Source organism: Mauremys reevesii, linkage group 7 (assembly GCF_016161935.1).
Source record: "Mauremys reevesii isolate NIE-2019 linkage group 7, ASM1616193v1, whole genome shotgun sequence".
NCBI classification, from domain to species: Eukaryota; Metazoa; Chordata; order Testudines; family Geoemydidae; genus Mauremys; species Mauremys reevesii.
In genome coordinates, this window is record NC_052629.1 from 94349699 (window position 1) to 94371960 (window position 22262).

The 22262-nt window shown below is 56.5% G+C and overlaps 1 protein-coding gene across 18 annotated transcripts in view; it reads left to right on the plus strand.

Annotated features, from left to right (window-relative positions):
* Window positions 1-22262, plus strand: part of NRXN2 (neurexin 2) — a 305022-nt gene that overhangs the window by 277005 nt on the left and 5755 nt on the right. For all 18 annotated transcript variants that reach the window (XM_039547771.1, XM_039547772.1, XM_039547773.1 and 15 more), the window contains one exon: window positions 13468-13546. In XM_039547771.1, the coding sequence (XP_039403705.1) occupies window positions 13468-13546 (79 nt within the window). The remainder of the gene's footprint in view (window positions 1-13467; window positions 13547-22262) is intronic.

The window sequence follows — 22262 nt, forward strand, 5'->3', positions numbered from 1 at the left end:
CGAATGGCTAGGCAGCAGTTCTGCAGAAAAGAACCTAGGGGTTACAGTGGATGAGAAGCTGGATATGAGTCGACAGTGTGCCCTTGTTGCCATTTTGGGCTGTATAAGTAGGGGCATTGCCAGCAGATCAAGGGATGTGATCATTCCCCTCTATTCGACATTGGTGAGGCCTCATCTGGAGTACTGTGTCCAGTTTTTGGCCCCACACTACAAGAAGGACATGGAAAAATTGGAGAGAGTCCAGCAGAGGTCAACAAAAATTATTAGAGGGCTGGAACACATGTCTTAAGAGGAGAGGCTGAGGGAACTGGGATTGTTTAGTCTGCAGAAGAGAAGAATGAGGGGGATTTGATAGCTGCTTTCAACTACCTGAAAGGGGGTTCCAAAGAGGATTGATCTAGACTGGTCTCAGTGGTACCACATGACAGAACAAGGAGTAATGGTCTCAAGTTGCAGTGTGGGAGGTTTAGGTTGGATATTAGGAAAAACTTCTTCACTAGGAGGGTGGTGAAGCACTGGAATGGGTTACCTAGGGAGGTGGTGGAATCTCCGTCCTTAGAAGTTTTTAAGGTCAGGCTTGACAAAGCCCTGGCTGGGATGATTTAGTTGGGAATTGGTCCTGCTTTGAGCAGGGGGTTGGACTAGATGACCTCCTGAGGTCCCTGCCAACCCTGATATTCTACAATTCTATGACTCAAACCAATCTGTGCCTTCAGGCCGGGCAGGAAACGACTTTTCCGTCCCATGGGGCTTTTGGCGATCATGTGCGTTTGTCCCCGGAGAAGTCAAAATGTGGACAGTGCACAGACGAGGGAAAACCCGTCAGCTGGGGAAATGGAAATCACTCAGAAGAGGAGACAGGTTCTGGAGCAGCCTTGCAGTGGGACGTGGCTCTCCGATTTGAAGATGGAACTGGTTCTGTTCTTCTTCGAGTGCTTGCTCATATCGATTCCAATTAGGTGTGCGCGCGCCGCGTGCACGTTCGTCGGAAGATTTTTACCCTAGCAACACTCGGTGGAGTGTTGCCGCTATGGCACCGGATATATACCCCTGCCGACCCATCCTCCCCTCAGTTCCTTCTTACCGCCTGTGTCGGTCGTTGGAACAGTGGAGCGCGGCTTAGCTGACCTCCACTTCCCTAGCTACTCGTAGTTTCTCATTCCTTGTTGTGTATATAGTTAAAAACTTTTTATATAGTTCAACTTAGTTTATCATTTATAGTATAGTTAGTATAATATAGTTGAGGGGTTCGGGGAATAGCCCCTTCCCCACACCCGGTGCCGGGCCCATGCCCAGTTCACCGGGTTTCAAACCGTGCGCGGCCTGCCGCAAGCCGATGCCGACAGGAGACCCGCATGACTCCTGTCTGAAGTGCCTTGGAGAATCGCACCTGACAGCTAAGTGCCACATTTGTAAGGCTTTTAAGCCAAGAACAAAAAAGGAGCGGGACATTAGGCTAAAGCAGCTCCTCATGGAGGCGGCTCTCACCCCTCCGCCTTTGGCACCGAGCGCTGGTCAATCTGCGACCAGAAGCACCTCCTCGGCACCGGACCGCGCTGGTACGGCCAAGGCTCCTTGGCACCAACAGTCACTGGCACTGAGGCCAGCTCAACGCCACTTCCTCTCCCCGAGGTCGAGAAAGGCTAAGACTCCTGCTGCTTCTGTGCCACCTGCACCGCAGCCAGAGAGCTCGTCCAAGTCGGACCGCCCGGTGCCGACAACCACCGCGGCACCGACGTCAGCACCGTTGATTCCAGTCCCACAAGGGCTGTCGAGTCTGGTGCCTGTCAGCTCCCCGGCTAGACCCGTGGTAGAGCTTACGATCCTGCCTACGCCGGAGACGTTCTCAGTGGCGAGGGATCTGATTTCAATGACAGAGTCGACGCTGCCTCCACCGGGGCACCGCCGGTGCGGGTGCTTCAGTCACTGGGCAAGCCGGCCTTGATACGGACATCCTCTGTCAGCACAGCGGGCCAGCACCGTTCAAAATCACGGTCCCACAGACGTTCCAGGTCCCGACGCCGCTCCCGCTCCCGTCGCCGCTCGCAGTCCCGGCACCGTTCTCCCCCTCGGTACCAGTCGCACTCGCGGCCCCAGTCAGCAGCCCGTTCACCGGCCCAATATTCTCGGCACCACTCCGGCTCCCGGCACTGCTCCGGGCACCGGGACTCCTGTAGCCGCTCCCGACGCCGAGCCTCGAGATCGCGGTCGACCTCCCGGCACTGCTCCAGTCGCAGATCCCATTCTCATTCCCGGTACCGGTATGCCTCCCGGTACCGGTCTCCGGTGCCGAGTGCAGCAAGGCCAGCTAGAGACAGGGACTCTGCTCAGGGCCTCTCCGCTCCTCTGTGGCCATCCAGACACGCTTCAGTGTCGTCCGGCGCGGACAGCTATTATGCGCAGGACTGCGAGCCCGATGTGCCTGCCAGGGTCTTCCAAGAGGGACAGGCCCGGGACCTAGGGCCCCATCAGTGGTCCTTCTGGACACCTTGGGCGTACCACCAGGCCCAAGGTGCACCAGTAGTACCGTCCCGCTCGGCACCATCAGAGCACCGGGTGCCAGAGGTGACAATCAGCCATCCCCCTCCAGCTGGTACGGAGGAAGCTCCAGCCCACCCACCGGACTCCCCAGTCCAACTGGAGCAGGAGGTTGCTCAGGAGCAAGAGGCCACCCAGGACCCTCTCGTACCAGGTGTCTCCTCTTCCTCTTCTCCGGATGAGGCGGTGGCAGGGACATCCTCCTCGGGCCCTCCTCCAGTCGACCTGAGGGCCCACCAGGACCTCCTCCGGAGGGTAGAACTCAATATGAACCTCCAGGTGGAGGAGGTCCCAGAGGTAGAGGACCCAGTGGTGAGCATCCTGTCGGCGGATGCTCCCACCAGAGTGGCCCTACCATTTATCCGGACCATTCAGGCCAATGCTGACACCATATGGCAATCGCCGGCCTCCATCCCACCTACGGCCAGGGGAGTCAAGCGAAAATATATGGTGCCCTCTAAAGGGTACGAATATTTTTATGTCCATCCTCCTCCCTGCTCACTGGTCGTTCAGTCAGTTAATGAGAGGGAACACCATGGCCAGCAGGCGGCAGCCCCAAAATCAAAGGAGGCTAGACAGATGGACCTACTCAGACGTAAAGTATACTCGGCAGGTGCCTTTCAGCTCCGGGTGGCGAATCAGCAAGCCCTCCTCAGCCGCTATACTTTCAACACATGGGCGGAGGTGGGGAGATTTACAGAACTACTCCCTCAGAATTCCCACCAGGAGTTCGTGGCCTTTTTGGAGGAGGGGAAAAAGGTGGCCAGAACTTCCCTCCAAGCCTTGCTCAATGCAGCTGACTCAGCAGCCAGGACTCTGGCCTCAGGTGTTGCCATGAGGCATATCATGGCTTCAGGTTTCCAACCTCCCGCTTGAGCTCCAGTACACCATCCAGGATTTGCCATTCGATGGTAAAGGCCTCTTCTCAGAGAAGACTGACCCTAGGCTGCAAAGCCTGAAGGACAATAGGGTCATAATGCGTTCACTAGGCATGCATACGCCACTGACCCAACGCAGGCCCTTCTGCCCCCAACCTCCCCGTCAGTACTTTGTGCCTAGACACAGACAGGACTTTGACAGGCGGCGCGGACGAGGTGGGCGTAGACACCAATCAGGACCCCAAAGGGGCCAAAATCAAGGTCCCTCGAAACCATCGGCGGGACCAAAATCTAACTTTTGAAGGTGCGCCTGAGGACGGCGTACCAGTTTCATGCCAGGATCCTTCTCCTCCCTTCTCCAACCGTCTCTCCTACTTCCTTCCGGCGTGGTCCCAGTTAACCTCGGATCTCTGGGTCCTACGCACGGTGGAATATGGATACCACCTACAATTTGTTTCAACCCCACCCCGTCCCTCTTCAGGGACCCCTCTCACGAGCAATTCCTCTTGCAAGAGATGTGATCGCTCCTCGCCATGGGGGCTATAGAGGAGGTGCCACAGAACAAGAAAGGCAAGGGGTTTTACTCCCGTTATTTCCTGATCCCCAAGTCGAAGGGTGGTCTCAGACCCATCCTAGACCTGCGAGGACTCAACCAGTTTATAATAAAGTTGAAGTTCCGCATGGTATCCCTGGGGACCATTATCCCGTCCTTGGATCCTGGAGATTGGTATGCCGCCCTCGATATGAAGGATGCATATTTTCATATCGCCATTTTTCCTCCGCACAGGAGGTACCTCCGCTTCGTAGCCGACCATCAGCACTTCCAGTTCACGGTCCTACCCTTCGGCCTTTCCACAGCCCCAAGGGTATTCACGAAGTGCATGGCCGTGGTCGTCGCATATCTCCGCCGACGTTGGATACATGTCTTTCTGTATCTGGACGATTGGCTCATCTGGGGGACCTCCGAGACACAAGTCGTCCAGCATGTGCGCATCATCAGGGACCTATTCACTCGTTTAGACCTGGTGATCAATATAGAGAAGTCCTCTCTGGTTCCCACACAGAGGTTAGACTTCATAGGAGCCACCATAGACTCCAATCTAGCCAGGGCCTGCTTACCATGGCAGCGGTTTCAGGCAATGGCAACTATCATCCGCGGCCTGCAGAATTTTCCGATGACCTCGGTTCGCACTTGTCTCGCCCTCTTGGGTCATATGGCTGCTTGCACGTTCGTGACCAAGCACGCCAGGCTCCGCCTCCGTCCATTGCAAACTTGGCTCAACTCGGTATACTGCCCGAGCAAGGACTCAATAGACACAATAGTCACCATTCCCCCGAGCACTCTAGGCTCTCTAGATTGGTGGCTGACTCCCTCCCTGGTGTGCACAGGCCTACCGTTCCATCCGCCTCAGCCCTCTGTGTGCCTGACGACGGACGCGTCTTCTCTTGGCTGGGGCGCGCACCTCGGAAGCCTTCGTATGCAAGGCCTCTGGTCTCCTCAGGAGCTGACGCTGCACATAAATGTCCGAGAACTGAGAGCAGTCCGCCTGGCATGCCAGGCATTCCTGCAACATTTACAGGACCGCTGTGTCTCAGTGTTTACGGACAACACAACGGCCATGTACTATATAAACAAACAGGGAGGGACTCGATCTTCCCCTCCTTTGTCAGGAGACCATCAGACTCTGGGACTTTTGCATAGCCCACTCGATAGACCTGGTAGCGTCCTTTCTCCTGGGGATTCGGAACACTCTGGCGGATCGACTGAGCAGGTCATTCCTCTGCCACAAGTGGTCGATACGCCCGGATGTTATTCATTCCATTTTCCAGAGGTGGGGGTTTCCCCACATAGACCTGTTTGCCTCCCGAGACAACAGGAAATGCCAGATGTTCTGCTCCTTCCAAGGCCTCTCCCCGGGGTCGATCTCGGACGCATTCCTGATGCCGTGGACGAACCAGTTGCTTTATGCCTTCCCACCGTTTCTGCTGGTTCACAAGGTCCTGCTGAAACTCCGCAGGGACAAAGCACACCTAATCCTGATCACTCCAGCGTGGCCCAGACAGCACTGGTACACCACGTTGCTCGACCTGTCACTGGCCAACCCGATTACCCTGCCACTCCACCCAGACCTCATAACGCGGGACCACGGCAGACTTCACCACCCAGACCTGCAGGCCCTTCACCTCAAGGCGTGGCAGCTGCATGGCTAAACTAGTCAGAGTTGCGTTGCTCTGCCTCAGTACAGCAAGTACTCCTGGGCAGCAGGAAGCCTTCCACCCGGTCAACATATCTGGCCAAATGGAAGTGTTTCTCCTGCTGGTGTGGGACACACAGTGTGACCCCCACTGAGGCCTCAATCCCTACCATCTTGGATTACCTCTGGTCTCTCAAACAGGAAGGCCTGGCGGTGTCTTCATTGAGGGTGCACTTGGCAGCCATCTCTACCTTCCATCCAGGGGAGAGTGGCCGCTCCGTGTTCTCACACCCTATGGTCTCTAGATTTCTCAAGGGCCTGGAGCGCCTATACCCACAAGTACGACGCCCTGCCCCAACATGGGACCTTAACCTGGTTCTGACCAGACTTACGTCTCCCCCATTTGAGCCGTTGGCAACATGCTCGTTGCTATACCTGTCCTGGAAGACAGCGTTTCTCGTAGCCATTACATCGGCCAGACGAGTTTCCAAGCTTCATGCTCTCACGGTGCACCCACCGTATACTGTGTTCCACAAAGACAAGGTGCAGTTACGGCCACACCCAGCATTCCTCCCTAAAATGGTTTCGGCATTTCATGTCAACCAGGATATCTTCCTTCCGGTCTTCTTCCCGAAGCCGCACTCATCACGACGGGAGCAACAGTTGCACTCCCTGGACATCTGTAGAGCGCTCGCATTTTATATCGAGCGAACAAAACCATTTCGTAAAACGCCCCAACTCTTCGTCGCAGTCGCAGACCGAATGAAGGGTCTACCTGTCTCTTCCCAGAGAATCTTGTCGTGGGTAATGGCGTGTATCCATACTTGTTACGACTTGGCTCACGTACCCTCAAGCCACCTCACCGCGCATTCTACCAGGGCTCAGGCTTCATCTGCTGGCTTCCTGGCTCGTGTACCTATCCAGGAGATATGTCGTGCAGCTACCTGGTCTTCGGTCCACACCTTTGCTTCACATTATGCTCTGGTCCAACAGTCCAGAGACGATGCAGCCTTTGGCTCAGCAGTTTTGCACTCTGCAACATCTCACTCCGACCCCACCGCCTAGGTAAGGCTTGGGAATCACCTAATTGGAATCGATATGAGCAAGCACTCGAAGAAGAAAAGACGGTTACTCACCTTTGTAACTGTTGTTCTTAGAGATGTGTTGCTCATATCCATTCCAAACCCGCCCTCCTTCCCCACGGTCGGAGTAGCCGGCAAGAAGGAACTGAGGGGCAGATGGGTCGGCAGGGGTATATATCCGGTGCCATAGCAGCGCCGAACTCCACCAGAGAGGTCCTTTGGGGCCATCTGCCTGTCCCAAGTCAGGGTAAAGGAGGAGGGCTGGGCGTGGGGCTAGCAACTCCACCCCGTAAAAATCAGCTTGCTACAGAAATGCCAACAATAGAGTTAACAGAGACTTTTAGCCTGGAAAAAGAAGGGTCTTCAACTCGAAGACGCATGACGCTGGGTGGTGAAAGCTGCAAGGAAGCCACTAAGCCGATCACCCTTCTTACAACCAGGAGGATTACCATCGGCACATGGAACGTGAGGACCATGTACGAGTCAGGAAAGACGGCGCAGGTTGCAGCAGAGATGAGGAGCAACAACCTGACCCTACTAGGCATTAGCGAGCCCAAGAAATACCTGGCGACGCGACCTTCAGGTTGATAGCAAAAAAATGGGCTATACCTGGAACCAGCTAGAGCGAATGGCCCAGGATAGAAGACTCTGGAGATCTGTGGTTGGCGGCCCATACCCCGGTTGGGGTGACGGGCATGAATGAATGAATGAATGATAGCAGCGCCACTCCAGGGGGCGCCCAGCCGACCCACCGAGTGTTGCTAGGGTAAAAATCTTCTGACGAACGTGCACGCGACGCGCGCACACCTAATTGGAATGGATATGAGCAACACAGCTCGAAGAACAACAGTTACAAAGGTGAGTAACCGTCTTTTTCTGACCCAGATTCTCTGATGGCGGTGCCTGCGATAGCAGGGTCTGGACTCTGTGACCCAGGGTCCCTCCCAGCTCCATGGCCCTGTGGTTTTGATTGGTTTTCCTTCTCTTTTGTATCTTTTGGTCTGAATTAAGTTAATTTGGAAATGGAAATTCATTTTGAGCCAACCCACCGAATCTTTCCAGTTCAAAAGTATCAACCATTTGGAAGCATGTTTCTGACATTTTTTTGAACCGGGGAATTCGTCGGAGCCTCGTTGACCCCAAGGACATGTTGAGCTTTGACGAATGGGCTCTTTTGGCAATGAAATATTTCATCAAAGCGTTCCTGACCAGCTGGAACAGTCAGCCAGGCAAAGGGTCATCTAGCAAAGCTGGATTCATAGAGTCCGAGGCCAGAAGGGACCATTGTGATCATCTAGTCTGACCTCCTGCAAAACCTCCTGGATAGGCCTTTGCTGAATTCATTGCTGGGTGAACTAGAGCAGATCTGTTAGAAAAACATCCCAGCTTGATACCCACAGCTCTTGGTAAGCCAGTGCCAGGCCACTGTACAGTAGCCATACATCACAGCCCTGGAGCCCTGCTCCCTGAGCCGGCATCTCCTGAGAATAGGGCCGAGTTAGCCAGGGCTGGCCCCCAAGCAAGGAAACAGCAGGGGGCTGGTGAGGAGGGCGTGAGGGCAGTCCCTGCAATCACAATGGAGTGATCGGGGGTGGGGGTAGAGCAGGATTTAAAACCCCAAAATTAATTTTGGGGAGAGTCATTCATGTCACTGTCACACACACAACTTGGGGGGGGATGGGATGGAGGGAGTGGGACAGGCCTGGGGGGCAAGAGGAGGATGGGCAGGTAAGGGAGGAGGATGAAGTGGGGTGGGTGAGGAGGATGGAGGGGAGGTAGGCAGGGCCTAGTGCTGGGTTGAGGGGGTGGACAGGGCCTGGGACTGGGAGGTAGGCAGGGGGCTGGAGGAGGATGGAGGCAGTGAGGGCAGGGATGGGGGACAGGGCAAGGATGGATGGCATGGGCAGGAGCTGCAGCTGAAGAAGAGGTGGGATGGGGATGGGGAGGATGGATGGGTGGGGTGGGGTGGGGTGGACTGGGCCTGGTGGTCAGGTATGGAGGGCAGGGGCTGGAGAAAGATGGAAGGGTGCAGGACCTGGGGGCTGGAGAAGGGGAGAATGAGTGGGTGGGCAGGGGATAGGGTCCGGAGGAGGATGGAGGGGGCAGGCCAGGGGCTGGTGCTGTGCTGCCTGGATCAGGGTGTAGGGCGTCGTTATTCACCTCCGGGGTCACCCTCCCCAGGAACTGTTGCCGCAGCAGCCACCGGATTTTTCTTCCTCCTCACACCCATGTGTATGAAAAATAAAAATCGCTGACAAAGTCATCTTCCTGTTGCCATGGCAACCAGAGCAGTAATTAGACCAGCCTGATTTCCCATCCTTGAGAGAGAGGCTGGGGCTGGGGGGTAGGTTTCGGCGGAGGGCGAGGGGTATGACTCAGAGATGAAACACAGGGAGTTTAAAGGGGATTCTATTTGTGGTGGGTTTTTCTGTGCTCTGGCACCCAGGTGCCCCTCCAGAGCGTGTTCTCTGCCGCAGGGGCGGGGGGGGGGGGAGGAAGGGCACAAGGAAGGGACAGTGGCGTAGCCCCACCACAGACAAGACATGAGCTGGGCAGAGAGGGGATAGAATCTAGAAACCTGGCTCCCAGCCCCCCTGCCCTAACCCACTGGACCCCACTCCCCTCCAAGAGCTGGGGATAGAACCCAGGAGTCCTTTGCTCAGTCCACTAGAAGGTGCTGGATACGAACAGCTCCTCGTCCCAGGTCCCCGGCAGTTCATCCGTCCTGGGTGCTTACCCACTGCCTCCTGTTTAGGGGTGGGGAGGCTCAGATCTGAGTGTGGGATTCCTGCTTTGGGGGGCTCCCCAGGCTGGACCTAGGGGGACAATGCCCTCCATGCTCCATGTATAGACATAGTTGCGCGACCTCTTGTTATGGTGGTAGTTTGCAGTTGGACTAGATGCATCCATGGCTCCTCCATGTCACGGGGACAGCCAAGCCATGGGGCTCGGGATGCAGTGGGGGGCAGGGGCTGGGCACAGTTGCATGGCAGGGACAGTGAGTCTCATTAGTGGGTAGGGGCCAGGCCAGGATACTGATGGGATTAATGCACTAGCCGTACCCATTCAGGAGGGATTTATGGCTGTAATGAGGGGCCAGCACTAGCCATGGGAGTGCAGGCACCGAGCCATGAGACCAGAGATCCATCACACAGGACTGCCTCAGGGTGTGCTTTGTTATGTGACAGCCATGGCTCAGACCCCTCCCCCAACCAAGATCTGGTCCCCATCAGGCTGGGCACTGCACAGACCCCCCAACAGAAATCAAGTTCCTGTCATGCCACATGCTGCACAGACCACCTGACACTCAGGGGCCCTGTTGCACTGGGCAGCACACAACACACACACCCCCCCCCAGAGAGCAGGGTCCCCACCATGCCAGGCATTGCACAGACACCCCACAGAGAGTGGGGTCCCCATTGTGCCAGGCATTGCACAGACCCCCCACCTCAGAGAGCGGGGTCCCCTTTGTGCCAGGCATTGCACAGACCCAAAACTGAGCTCAGGATCCCTGCTGTACCTGGCATTGCAAAGACCCAGCAATTGAGATCAGGGTCCCCTTGGGCCAGGCACTGCACAGGCCCCCACCCCCAGCCAAGTTCATGGCTCTATGGGGCCAGCTGTGCACTGACACCTAGTGAGAGACCATTCCTATTCCTGCCCCAAAGAGCTTACAAGCTGGAGGCTGGGAGTCAAGACCTTGGGGTTCTATCCCAGCAGTGGGAGGGCTGGCGGTTAGAGCAGGGGGCTGGGAGTCAGGACTCCAGGGCTCTAGTCCCAGTTGCATCTGGAGGACACATGCTGTTGAAGGCCTGGCAGAATGGCAGCTGCCCCCTCCAGCAAGGACTCAGTCCTGTTGGGAGCAGGGGGTGCTTTGGCAGCACAGCCCATCCTCTCTGCACTCCAGGCCTTCTCTCAGGCTCTGCCCCAGAGCCCTGCTTTTCAAGGCAGCTCTGTTGATCTCTAACACGTGCTGGCAGGAGCAGAGCACACTGCCCCTGCTGCTGTTTATTGGTATGGCCAGACCCTCTCGGCATGGCCGACCTGGGCACCGCTCGCAGCCCCTTCCGCAGAGGCAGCACAGCACTGCTAAAGCAGTAGGCGCTCTCCACCCACAGCTTGTGCTGCATTGAGTGCAAGGGGCGAGTGCCCCTGTGGAGCCCTGCAGCCCATGCCCCCAGCACTGCCTGCGACAGAACGCCTCTACTGAGCCCCTACTCTGCCTTGCAGCACCCTGCTCCTGCCTGCCAGCATCCCCTGCTGGCCTCCCAGCCCACTCCCTGCAGCATGGCACCTCCTAGTGCAGCACAGACTGCAAGGGAGAGCACCCCCTACTGTTCCCCTACTAGCCAGGCCCAGCGCTGGGGAATTGCAGCATGATGCCACTTGCCGTAAGTCCTTCGCCACCTCAGTCGCTATTTCAAGCGGCCAGTGGCCCACAGGGAAGCAGCTCAAGAGCCCTGGAGGACCTGATTGAGAGCACTCGCCCCAGGAGGACCTGACTGAGAGCACTCGAGGCGGAGAGCCCTTGGAGGCGTGAGTGTGCTGTGCAGGAGAGGCCTTGGGTGGGGAGGGAGTCTGTTGCATCTCCCATTAGCTCCAAAGGAAGCCAGATTGGGAGAGTTAATGAACAGCTGGGGGGATGGGGAATCCCCCAGAGGCCTGCATCTGCCCCACCCCTTCTGTATCTTCACCCCATCTGCCCTTCCTGGCCACACCCTGTAAAGGGGAGCCCGGTACCAGCCCCCTAAAATCCTCTCTGGATTTGCCTTCAAGAAATGACTCTTGGGGCCAGGGACTCCTGGATGCCCCCTGCTTTTCAGAGCAGGCCTCTGCCTTTCTGAAGGACAGGAAGGGAGGGTGGTGGCACATGGGGTAGCTGGGGATTAAATGCAGGGGGGGGCGATCAGATACAGATGGGTCCGCGGGAACCAGAACAGCTGGCTGCAGAAGAGGCAAGGATTAGACACAGCTGGGGGAGGGGGTTTGTGAGAAATGATCAGTCACAGCTGGTGGTTTGCGGGGCAATTAGACACAGGGGTGGGGTCAGACAACTGGCTGGCTGTGCAGGGGAGGGGCGATCAGGCACAGCTGGCCGTGTGCTGCGTGGGGAGGGGGGAAAATAGACCCAGCTGGCTGAGGGGGGATGTTCAGACAGCTGACTACAACAGGGTGAGGATTAGACACATCTGGCTGCGGTTGGGGGGATTTGTCACAGCTGGCGGTGTGCAGGGGGGATCAGTCACAGCTGGCTGCGGGTGGAGGTCACAGCTGGCTGTGTGCGGAGGGGGGATCAGACACAGCTGGCTGCGGGTGGGGGGATTTGTCACAGCTGGCTGTATGCAGGGGGGAGGGGCGATCAAACACAGCTGACTGCGGTGCGGGGGGGGGGGGGAGGTGAGAAACAGACCCAGTGGCTGAGGGGGGATGATCAGGCCGCTGACTTCAGGGTGAGGATTAGACACAGCTGGCTGCGGGGGAGGGGATTAGACCTAGCTGGCTGCAGGAGAGGGGCTGATCAGACATAGCTGGCTGCAGGAGGGGGGAGGCATTAGACACAGCTGGCTCCATGTGAGAGGGCTAGCTGTGTGATTGCAGGGGGGTATCACTCCCCTCCACACACACTCTGCAGTGCTTCCACATTGCCATTCCTGCTGCTGTGCCAGGGCCTTGATTGATTCCCTGCCCCGGGGTCCCTGTCCAAGTCTTTGTTATGCTAATTCCGACATGCTGAGCATGATCCTGCGCAGCCAGCTCTGGAATACTGATTGCTCTGGAGCGGGCCCCTCCCTTCCCACACCACATGGGGAACAGGGAGATGGATAGCTGGGAGCCAGACCGGGCCAGCCCAGTATCCCCCCGGCCCAGCTCAGAGCAATGGGTTAGCTGCCCAGTGTCCCCACCTCCCTTCCATCCCAGATCAGACCGATGGGCCCGGCATAAATGAGATTGGGGCACCATTGTGTTGGGTGTTGCACAGACACAGACAGACCCTGTCCCAAAGACACAGGGTTGGAGAGGAAGTAGGGGCAGGGGGTGGGGGGAAGGAGTCACTTAAAGTCAGTGGCAGAGGCAGAAATAGAACCTACAAATCCTGATGCCCAACTCCCCCAACAATTAGGCCCCCTTCTCCTCCCAAAGCCAGGGCTAGAACTCCAGAGTCCCAAGCCAGTGTCTATCTATCCACAAGGCTCCCAGACCCAACCATGGCTGTTCACCAGCCAAGCTGTGTGTCTGACTCAGTGGGACCGCACAGCACGGTCTCCCCCTTGCTTTGCACTGCACCGGGATGTGGGAGACGCAGGCCAAGGGGACCGACCTGGCATAGCAACCTGTGCTGCCTAGCAGTGCGGCATACCAGCGACCTGCACTGCCAGAAGAGGTTTTTCCCGTAGGTGTAGGCACACCGCCTCCCCGAGCCATTTTTCCCACTGCCTAGCTGCATCTGCACCGGGGCTTAGGGCAGCATAGCCTGGGGGCCAGAGTGGGGTTCACACCCCTGCACACTGTGACTGTGTGGACCTAAATTTGACGTGGTGCCCAGGCCTCAGAGAACTGACTTTGAGGCACGAGGTCCTACCATAGGTGGGGACCAAAACATGAGAGTGTGTGAGGAGTGCCCAGGCCTGGCTGGCTCAGGGTGTAAGGAATGATCCATGAGCTCCTCCCCCTCCAGGGGGCACTAGCTCCAGGCTGGCCCCAGGCTAAGGGGCTGTGTGCGGGGAGGGCGTGCCCTGCACCACCTCACTGAGCTGTGCTCTCCTCTCTCCCCAGAACACAGACGACCTGTTGGTGGCGTCAGCTGAGTGCCCCAGTGATGATGAGGACCTGGAGGAGTGTGAGCCCAGCACAGGTGGGTCCTTCTCTCTGCTGCCGGCATGCGTGGGTGGGGGGCTTCTATAGGGTGCACTGGACACACCCCCTGACACACTGTCCCTCCTACACATGCACACCCTGGCAAAGACACACATCCCACACAAACCCTGGCACACTGTCCCCCCTATATCTCCTACACACATACACACACATACACCCTACACACATCCTGACACACTGTTCTCCCTACACACACACCGACACACTCTAACCCCTACATGCACTCACTCCCTACACACACATTAACCTATATACACTGACACACACATCCCTTCACACACTCCTGCATGCATTGAGGCACACACACACACAGGTGCACTCACACACATGCACCAAATGTACACACTCACCCACACATCCCTGTGTATGCACACAGAAACACACATGCACAGGCACAAACCTCTGCACACACACTGACACACAAACTCCTGTTCATGAATGCAAAAACCTACACAATCTCTGTGCTCATGTGTGCACACAGACACCCTTTTGAACTCACACAAACACCTGTTGGTGACCTGACACATTGCTACATGCACACACTCACACCAAGACACATCCCTGTAAACTCATAAAGCTACACACTTGTGTACACTCACACAAAGACACAGCCTTATGAACTCACATAGTGCTACACACACGCAAGCACGCCCCTATGGATACCTGCACAGAGAGACACAATTCTGTGAACTCACCCAGCACTACCCTCTCACCTCTATGCACACACAAATAGAGAGAAACCTGTGAACTCACACAGCTGCACACTTGTGCACACACACCCCGACAAACACTGCTACCGACACACACCCTGATGCCCCCTTAAACTTCCCACCCCCAGTTCTATGCTGCATTACATTAACCCAGTGCCCCTCCCCACTGATCAGGTCCTCAGTATCACACCTGTATTTAGCAGGCACCATCCCCACACCCTTAGACACCTCATGGTCTGACTGGCCCAACACATTCAGCCCCCGGCCTCCCTTACCGTCCTGTCTGCCTTTCTCCATGTAGGCGGTGGGTGCAATGGCTCCCCCACACCCCGCCCCTGCTCCAGGATTTACAGGACCTAAGAGTTACCTAGAGCCACCCCTCCCGAATCACACAAATCAAAGCCCAACTGGGGAAAGTGGGAATAGAACCCAGGAGTCCTTGCTCCCAGCCCCCAACCCCCTGCTCTAACTACTAGACCGCACTTCCCTTACGGAGCCAGGAATAGAACCCAGGAGTCCTGGCTTCCAACCCCCACTGCTCAAAGCACTGGATCCCACTCTCCTCCCACCACACAGATTCAGGCCCGCTTGTGAAGCATCCCTTTATTACCTCCTTTCCCATTTGCTGACTGAATGAAAGGGCCTTTAGTGGTTCAGGAAGCATTGCTGTAGTAGACTGTTGAGGAGCTGCTGCACCCCACCCTAGAGGTGCAGGGGATCCCCATATAAACTGCCCCCATTCCCTACACCAGAGGTGGCTGCATCTCCGCACTGGAGGAAAGATCCCTGTGTAAACAGCCAGCATTCCAAGGTGGCTGCATCTCCGCACTGAGAACTAAACCAGGACTAGGGAAACCTAAGAGGTGGACACTCCCTCCTTGAGCAGGGAGGTTATGCAGAAGGAAGAAGAGGTTTTACCTCTGGCTTGCTGGGAGCTGGCTTTGCTCCTTTGTGCCATGTTGTCATTTATGCTGCAATTGGGGAATCCCTCTGGTAGAAGTACCCTGCTGGGGGCGGGGAGGCTGTTGTCCAGGGCCTCTAAACCCCTCTCCACTCCTCACAAGAGCGGATGATGCAGGAGGAGGCAGAGGGAGGCAGTGATTAATGGGATCTCGCAGGACTTTGAGAGCTTTGATTGGCCCCAGCTCGTGTTGCCAGGCTGAGAGGATGGAAAGTGTCAGGTTCCCAACTGATCTCCAGAAATGCTCCCCTCCACCATGCCATTAGCCAGTGGAACTCTCTGCCACAGGATCTACCCAGAAGTGAGAGCTTAGCCACGTTCCGACGACAGCTCAGGACTTTAGACAGATACCGGACTGTGCAGAGGTAGAATTCAGCATAATAACCAGCGGCTATGGAAGGAATTGAACTCCTCTGGGTGGGACCAGCTGGGGGCAGGGGGACCCATAACTGCAGGGTTCTTTGAACCTGCTTCTGAAGCCGCTGGTGCTGGCCACTGTCGAAAATGGGGTACTGGGTTAGCGGGCCTGTTGGGCTGATCCAGCACGGTGGGCAGGTGGGTTATTAGACTGATCTGGAGTGACAAGGGACATTGGGTAATACCAGGCAAGAGCAGCTCATTGGTCTGATCCGGGGGGAGTGGGGAGGATACTGGGCTGGATGCACTTGTTGGTCTGATCCGGAGCGATGAGGGGGAGACGAAGGATGGTTCAGTTGCTCAGGTGACCAGGGAGACCTGGCTTTAATTCCAGATCCATGGCAAGAGTGCCCCCTATTGAGCCCCCCACCCCACTCCCTGCAGCACAGTGCCCCCTAGCACCATGCTGGAGTCAGCACTGACTGCAAGGTGAGCTTCCCAGCCCCTTGGGTTTGTCCTGCCACTCTCCCTACCAGCGCAACGACCCAACTTAGCCAGGGGGAGCCGCTGTCTCGTGCAGGTTTGTTCTTTTGCGCCAATCCCCTCTGTGGCCAAGTGCTAAGATCTGACAAGATCACAGCCAGGGTTGTTATGGCCAGAGGCATAGAACCAGAGCGTGGAATGTGTGTGTGTGTGAAGGGGGGGAGTAGTGAGGAAAGAGCCATAAATCCAGGCAGAGAGTGAGTAGAGCAGAGAGCCACATCCATGGGAGACACTGCACTGGCTGCAGGCAGAACCCAGCTGTCCCTGCAGAAACACACCCAGCCACAGATGGATGTGGCTTTGTGTCCTCTCTATATGGAATGGAAATCGCAGCGTGGGCTGGTGGGGGTAGATCCCACTGTCTCATTGACACACACCCCCACCCGCCCAGCATCCACACTGTTGATTGCTCTTAACCCCCTCCTCTCCACCCCACTCCCTGTTCCGCATCACCCAGGCCCTGGTGGGGCATGAAATTTACGCTGTCTCCTCCCTGATGGGAAGCAAGGGGGGATTTATGAGCCTGGCAGTGCAGGGAGCGCCTGGTGCTGCACTGGGCCTGGTTCATTAGCTTCATTCTTTATTGTCTGGGGAGCGCCAGGACTCTTCGGTTCATGTTTATCTCCTGTGCCAGCGATGAGTCTGCCTCCCCCATTGTGTGTGAGATTTCCCAGAGCCAGGGCAGCAGCAGGGAGATCTGCCCCTGGCACCCACACACATGGGGCCCCACCCCGATCAGCATGCCTCCCCATGCCCCAGAGAAACCCTGCTCACCCCCCATTCAGTCTCTCTGCCAGCCAGCGGGCCAGTTAGATGGCATTCTGAGCTGCACCAGGCAGGCATTACATGGGCATTGGGTGGGAAATGTTGATTGCACATGTGCGTCTAGACCTCTGTGGCCAGAGGCTGTAAGGAGTTCAGCAGGGGATGCTTTCATGCTGGAGTCAGATCTGATCCCAGCCTGATGCTAGGGGGTGCGGTGCTGAAAGGAGCAGAGTGGGGACTCAGCAGGGGGTGCTCTGACCCCAGCATGACACTAGAGGGGCTGTGTTGCAGGGAGCGGGGTGGGTGGTTCAGCAGGGGGCACTCACTGGAGTCAGTGAAGCTACTGACTTACCCCAGCTCAGGTTCTGGCCTATGGCCTAGTTTTCAGAAGCACGGCTCACCTTCAATCCCCACTACCGTCGCTGGAGACTCAGGCCCCTGTAACAATATCCCAGTGCTGCTGATTTCCAATGCATCATTTCGCACAGCCGGAAGGGCATAAAACCCAGCTGCATGCCTCTTTGCATTGGCAGTGCACCCCCACACAGCTGGAGCTGCAGAAGACACATCTGTACCCTTCAGTCCTGCCGCTGTGCTCACGCATGGCTGTAACCAGGTCTTGTGTACATCACAGCAGCAGCGAGAGGCTCTGACCACTGGGGTCCCCATTGTGCCAGGAGCGGGACAAACCCCCAGTGACACAGAGTCTCTGCATGAAGAGCTCACAGGCTGAATAGATGAAGGGAGGGAGGAGAAGCAGAGGCACCAAGGAGAAGGGACCACCACAAGGGCGATGGCAGAGGGGGGAACAGAACACAGGAGTCCTGCCTCCCAGCCAGTGCTCTAACCACTAGGCCCTGCTGCTGCTGCTCTAGCAGTCAAGTAACAAACACTGAGGGGATATTTCTGTGATAAAACTCATTTCCTTTCACTCTTTGCCCAGCTCCCTCTGTATTTAAGCTGTCAGTGCCCTCCCCCACCCCCAAATGCAAATGGTACCATATCCAGCTGTATAACTGGCTTGTAGTTACCTGCCTATGCAATAGGCTTTTGCAGATCTACATTGCTTGGTGTCTACCTGCTAGGGTGACCAGACGTCCCGATTTTATAGGGACAGTCCCGATTTTGGGGTCTTTTTATTATATAGGCTCCTATTACCCACTGCTCCTTGTCCCGATTTTTCACACTTGCTGCCTGGTCACCCTGCTACCTGCAAGCCACTGATATGCTGCACACCCCTCTGTGGGACTAGCGCCCCTCTGGGTTCCCCCTCTAGTCTTGCCTCCAGGTTCACACACATCTGTAATTTGGCTAGCACACATCTGTGCTGTTAGGGCACCAAGCTTAGTGTGCGTGTGCACACACCATGCCCACACTGCTCACAAGTGTGAGTCCACGCATACATGCATCCTTGTAGGAGGGCCTCGTTTTCAGCAGGACCTGCAGGGGGTGCTCACTCCCTCAGGTTGTGTGACTAGAGGCATGAGATGGACAGACCTCCCAAGGACCTGCTACCAAGGAACTTCAGGAGCAGAGCCCCAAATGGTGCAAATCAACCTCTTCTTAATTATGCAGCAGTGCCTAGAGATTACAACTGCGATCAGGCCAGGTCCCCATCAGGCCAGGTGCTGCACAGGCTCAAAGGGAGAGACAGTCCCTGCCCCCAGGAGCTCAGTCTAACTAGACAAGGGTAGGAGGGGAAACAGAGGCATCAAGAGGGGAAGGAACATGCCCCAGATCAGTGGCAGAGCTGGGAATAGGATGGAACCCAGGAGTCCCAGCCCCCGCTCTAACCCACTAGACCTCACTCCCCTCCCAGAGCTGGGATAGAACCAGGCAGGAGTCCTGGTTCCCAGTCCAACATTAGATCACAGCACGGGGAAGATCTAGCCCTAATTTCAGGGTGGACACCCGGGCTGCTACTGCTCTGCTCCCCAATAAAACAAGGGACTAATTAGCTGCTCCCCCCATATGGTGGCCCTCCCTTGTGAGTTGAGTAATTGCTGGCGCATCCTTTCTTCTCCTCCCGTACCGACGGCGCCACGGTTATGTTATTTCTCTCTTCTCCGTGATCAAAGGCAGCGCGGCTCCTTTGTGCAGCGCTTGCCAAATGTTTCCAAATGCATCACAATAAAAACCAGAGGAGGGGAAAAGACAGGAGAAAATGAAAGGCCCAGCGGGGGGGCTCGGCAAGCAGATAGGGGCTGCTCATTAAAAACATGCACACACCTTCTTGCAGGCTTTTAATTAATATTGGGAAGGCAGTTGGGGGGCAGCAGCGGGAGGAGAAGGAGCTGGCTGGGGGCAGTAAGGGGACTGGGTGTTGTTCAGCTGTGGTCCCTGTCCCCCTGTGGCTTTGGGGTGAGCGCAGGGGCGGCTCTAGAAATCCGGCTGCCCCAAGCAGCGCGGTGCGCTGCGCCGCCCTTCCCCGGTCCCGCGGCGGGTCCCGTCTTCCCGCGGCTCCGGTTGAGCTCCCGCCGGCATGCCTGCGGCAGGTCCACCGGAGCCCGGGACGAGCGGACCTGCCGCAGTCATGCCTGCGGGAGCTCAACCGGAGCCGCGGGAAGACGGGACCCGCTCGTCCCGCGCTCCGGTGGACCTGCCGCAGGCATGCCGGCGGGAGCTCCACCGGAGCCAAATGACGCCCCCCCGGGAAACGGCCGCCCCAAGCGCCTGCTTGGCGCGCTGGTGCCTACAGCCGCCCCTGGGTGAGCGCTCCCCTCCCCTTCCTTGCCCCCAAGGTCTTGACACAGAGTGACAGAGGCACCAGTGGGACCCAGAGTTCTGAGTGGTTAGAGCAGGGGGGTTGGATCAGACCAATTTGCCCATCCACCCAGGAATCCCTACCCACTTCTGGGGGGAGAGCAACTAATCAGGACTGCCGCAGGAGGTAGGCTGAGCTCTTCTCCCCGCACCCTCAGCAGAGGAGTTGGGGGGGAGGGGGCAGAGAGAGCCTAGCAGCTTGGTCAGCTCTGCTCCCTCTTCATTTCCTTTCTTCCCCCCTCTCTCCTGCAGACAATGGGTAGCCCCGCTCTCTCTTCTCTCCTCCTCTCCCCCAGACAATGGGCTGGCCCACTCCCTCTTCCCCCTCCTCACCTGCAGACAATGGGCTGGCCTGCCTCCTGGCCCCCCCCTCCTCTCCTGCAAACAATGGACTGACCTGCCCCTGCTCGTTCCCCCCTCCTCTCCTGCAAACAATGAGCTGGCCTGCCTCCCCCTCCCCTGCAAACAATGGGCTGGCCTGCCTCCCCCTTGTCTTTCTGCCCCCCCCCTTTTTGGGTGAGAGCAGGTGAAGAGCCCCTGAGCCTGGAGCTGCAGGAGAATACAGGTGCAATGGGGGCAGAGGAGAGCTGGGACCCCACATCAGCAAATGCAATGTTGGGGTACAGGGAGAAGTCAGGAGCTGCAGCCCATGCGCTTCTGCAGCAGGGGCCAGTTGTCATGCAGTGACTGTGCCCCAGGGTGGGGTGGGGCCCTGGAATAAAAAAAAGAGACCATCAAACAGGAGAGAACCTTGAAAAACTCTCCTGGTGTTCTGGGCCCAACTGATTTCTTCTGAACCCCCTGGTGATGGCTTGCAGGGAGCTGCTGGATTACCCTGTGAGGGAAAGGGTTGGCTGCTGCACCAGCCCCCAACTGTGCAGCCCCAGCTACTGGGTGAGGCTTTGCCATATCAGCCTGGAATCCTTTGCATGCAGCCACCAGCACAAAATGGCCCATCCCCAGCCAAGGCAGCTCAGCACATGGACTGGTACCCCTGGGACTGGGTGATAAGAGTATCCCCTGTCTCCCTGCCACCCTGGGCCAGACTGTGGCCCCAGCCAGCTCAGTATCTCCCCCGGGCTCATATTCATTGGCCCAGCCAAACCAGTATCCCCCCACCACTCCAGCTCCAACCTATGGGCCCAGCCAGCCCAGAATACTATTACAATCTATCATACCAACAATCGAGCAAGGCTTGTAATAAAGAGTCTGGCCAGGTCTTTCCAGCCCAGTGATGGAGCTACGGTCGATCCCCAAAGTGTGTGGGCCTAGGGAGTAGTGTGGCATTTTCCATTTCTGATCTGTCTGGGAGGGGGAGGGGGATTCTCTGTCAACCATGGGAGACTTTGGCGTTGGCGTGTGCAATTGTAGGGAGAAGCTTTTCCTTCCCTGTTATTTACTGTTGCCTTTCAAACCATAATGCAGCCCTGATTCTGTTTTCTTCAGCTGACAAAGAATGCAGCTTTTAATGATAATATTGAGCTAATGTATGTGACTCTGAGCTAGATGAGCTATAGGGATCCTTCACCCAGTGTGGAGATGCAGCTGCCTCTGGGGTGGAGTAATGGGGGCCTGTTTATACTGGGATCCTTCACCCATTGCTGAGATGCAGCTGACTATCCCTATGGCTAATGTGCACCACTGCTTGAAGCACAGCACCCCCTAGTGCCACATTGGGGTTAGTACTGACCTTGGGGAGAGAGCACCCCCTACTGAGTCCCCACCCCACTCCCAGCAGCCCAGTGCCCCCTACAGCTCAATTGCAACCTCTTCTAAGTGCACAGCAGCACTCAACCAGTGCAGAATAGGCCAGGAGTGTGTGCAGAAGCAGGGAGACTGTTATACAGCAGAATAGTCTCGTGCCATTGGGTAAATCTATGAGATGGCCCCAGCTTGGCAGAAATCACAGGGCAATGAAAACAATTCAAGATCTGGAAGCAGAGGAGGCTGACAAGATCAGGGTGTTTAGCTCAGCAAGGAGATGAAGGAGAGGGGGATATGCTAGAGGGGCCTAAAGGATGTACAGAATCTAGACAGGCAACTGGGATCTGCTATTCACCTTCACTCACCATTGAGGAACCCCCCATGAAATTCCAAGCAACACATATCAAGTGACTCCATTTGTACACAACATCATTAGCCTGCGGAACTCCCTGACACATGATAGTTATGGACCCCACTCCCTGCCTCTGGAGCTGTCCTTTCCATCAGTGTATTTTCCACCAGCCAAAATTGGCTCCTACAGTCTATTCCCCCCACCACCAGTGGCCAGGATTGTCCCCTACAGTTTATTCCCCTCCAAGTTTTATTCTTTGCTTCTGTTCATCCCATAGCCCCTAATTTCCCTCCAAGCCATTCTCCCTCCACCCAGTGTCTTTTGCACCTATTGGATACCTGGAGTCAGATCTCATGCCACCGTGCTGCTTGACTAAGTCAGTCATGGTGATCTCTCGTGAGCTTCCTTCATAAACTCACTCAGTCGCCAACATCCTCTCCCTCTTGAGACCCTGTGTCAGGTAACAGCTCTGAGTCCCAGGCTTGGCTGAGGGCTCTAACTAAGCAGTGACTTCCTTTCACTGCCCCCCCTGCAGGAA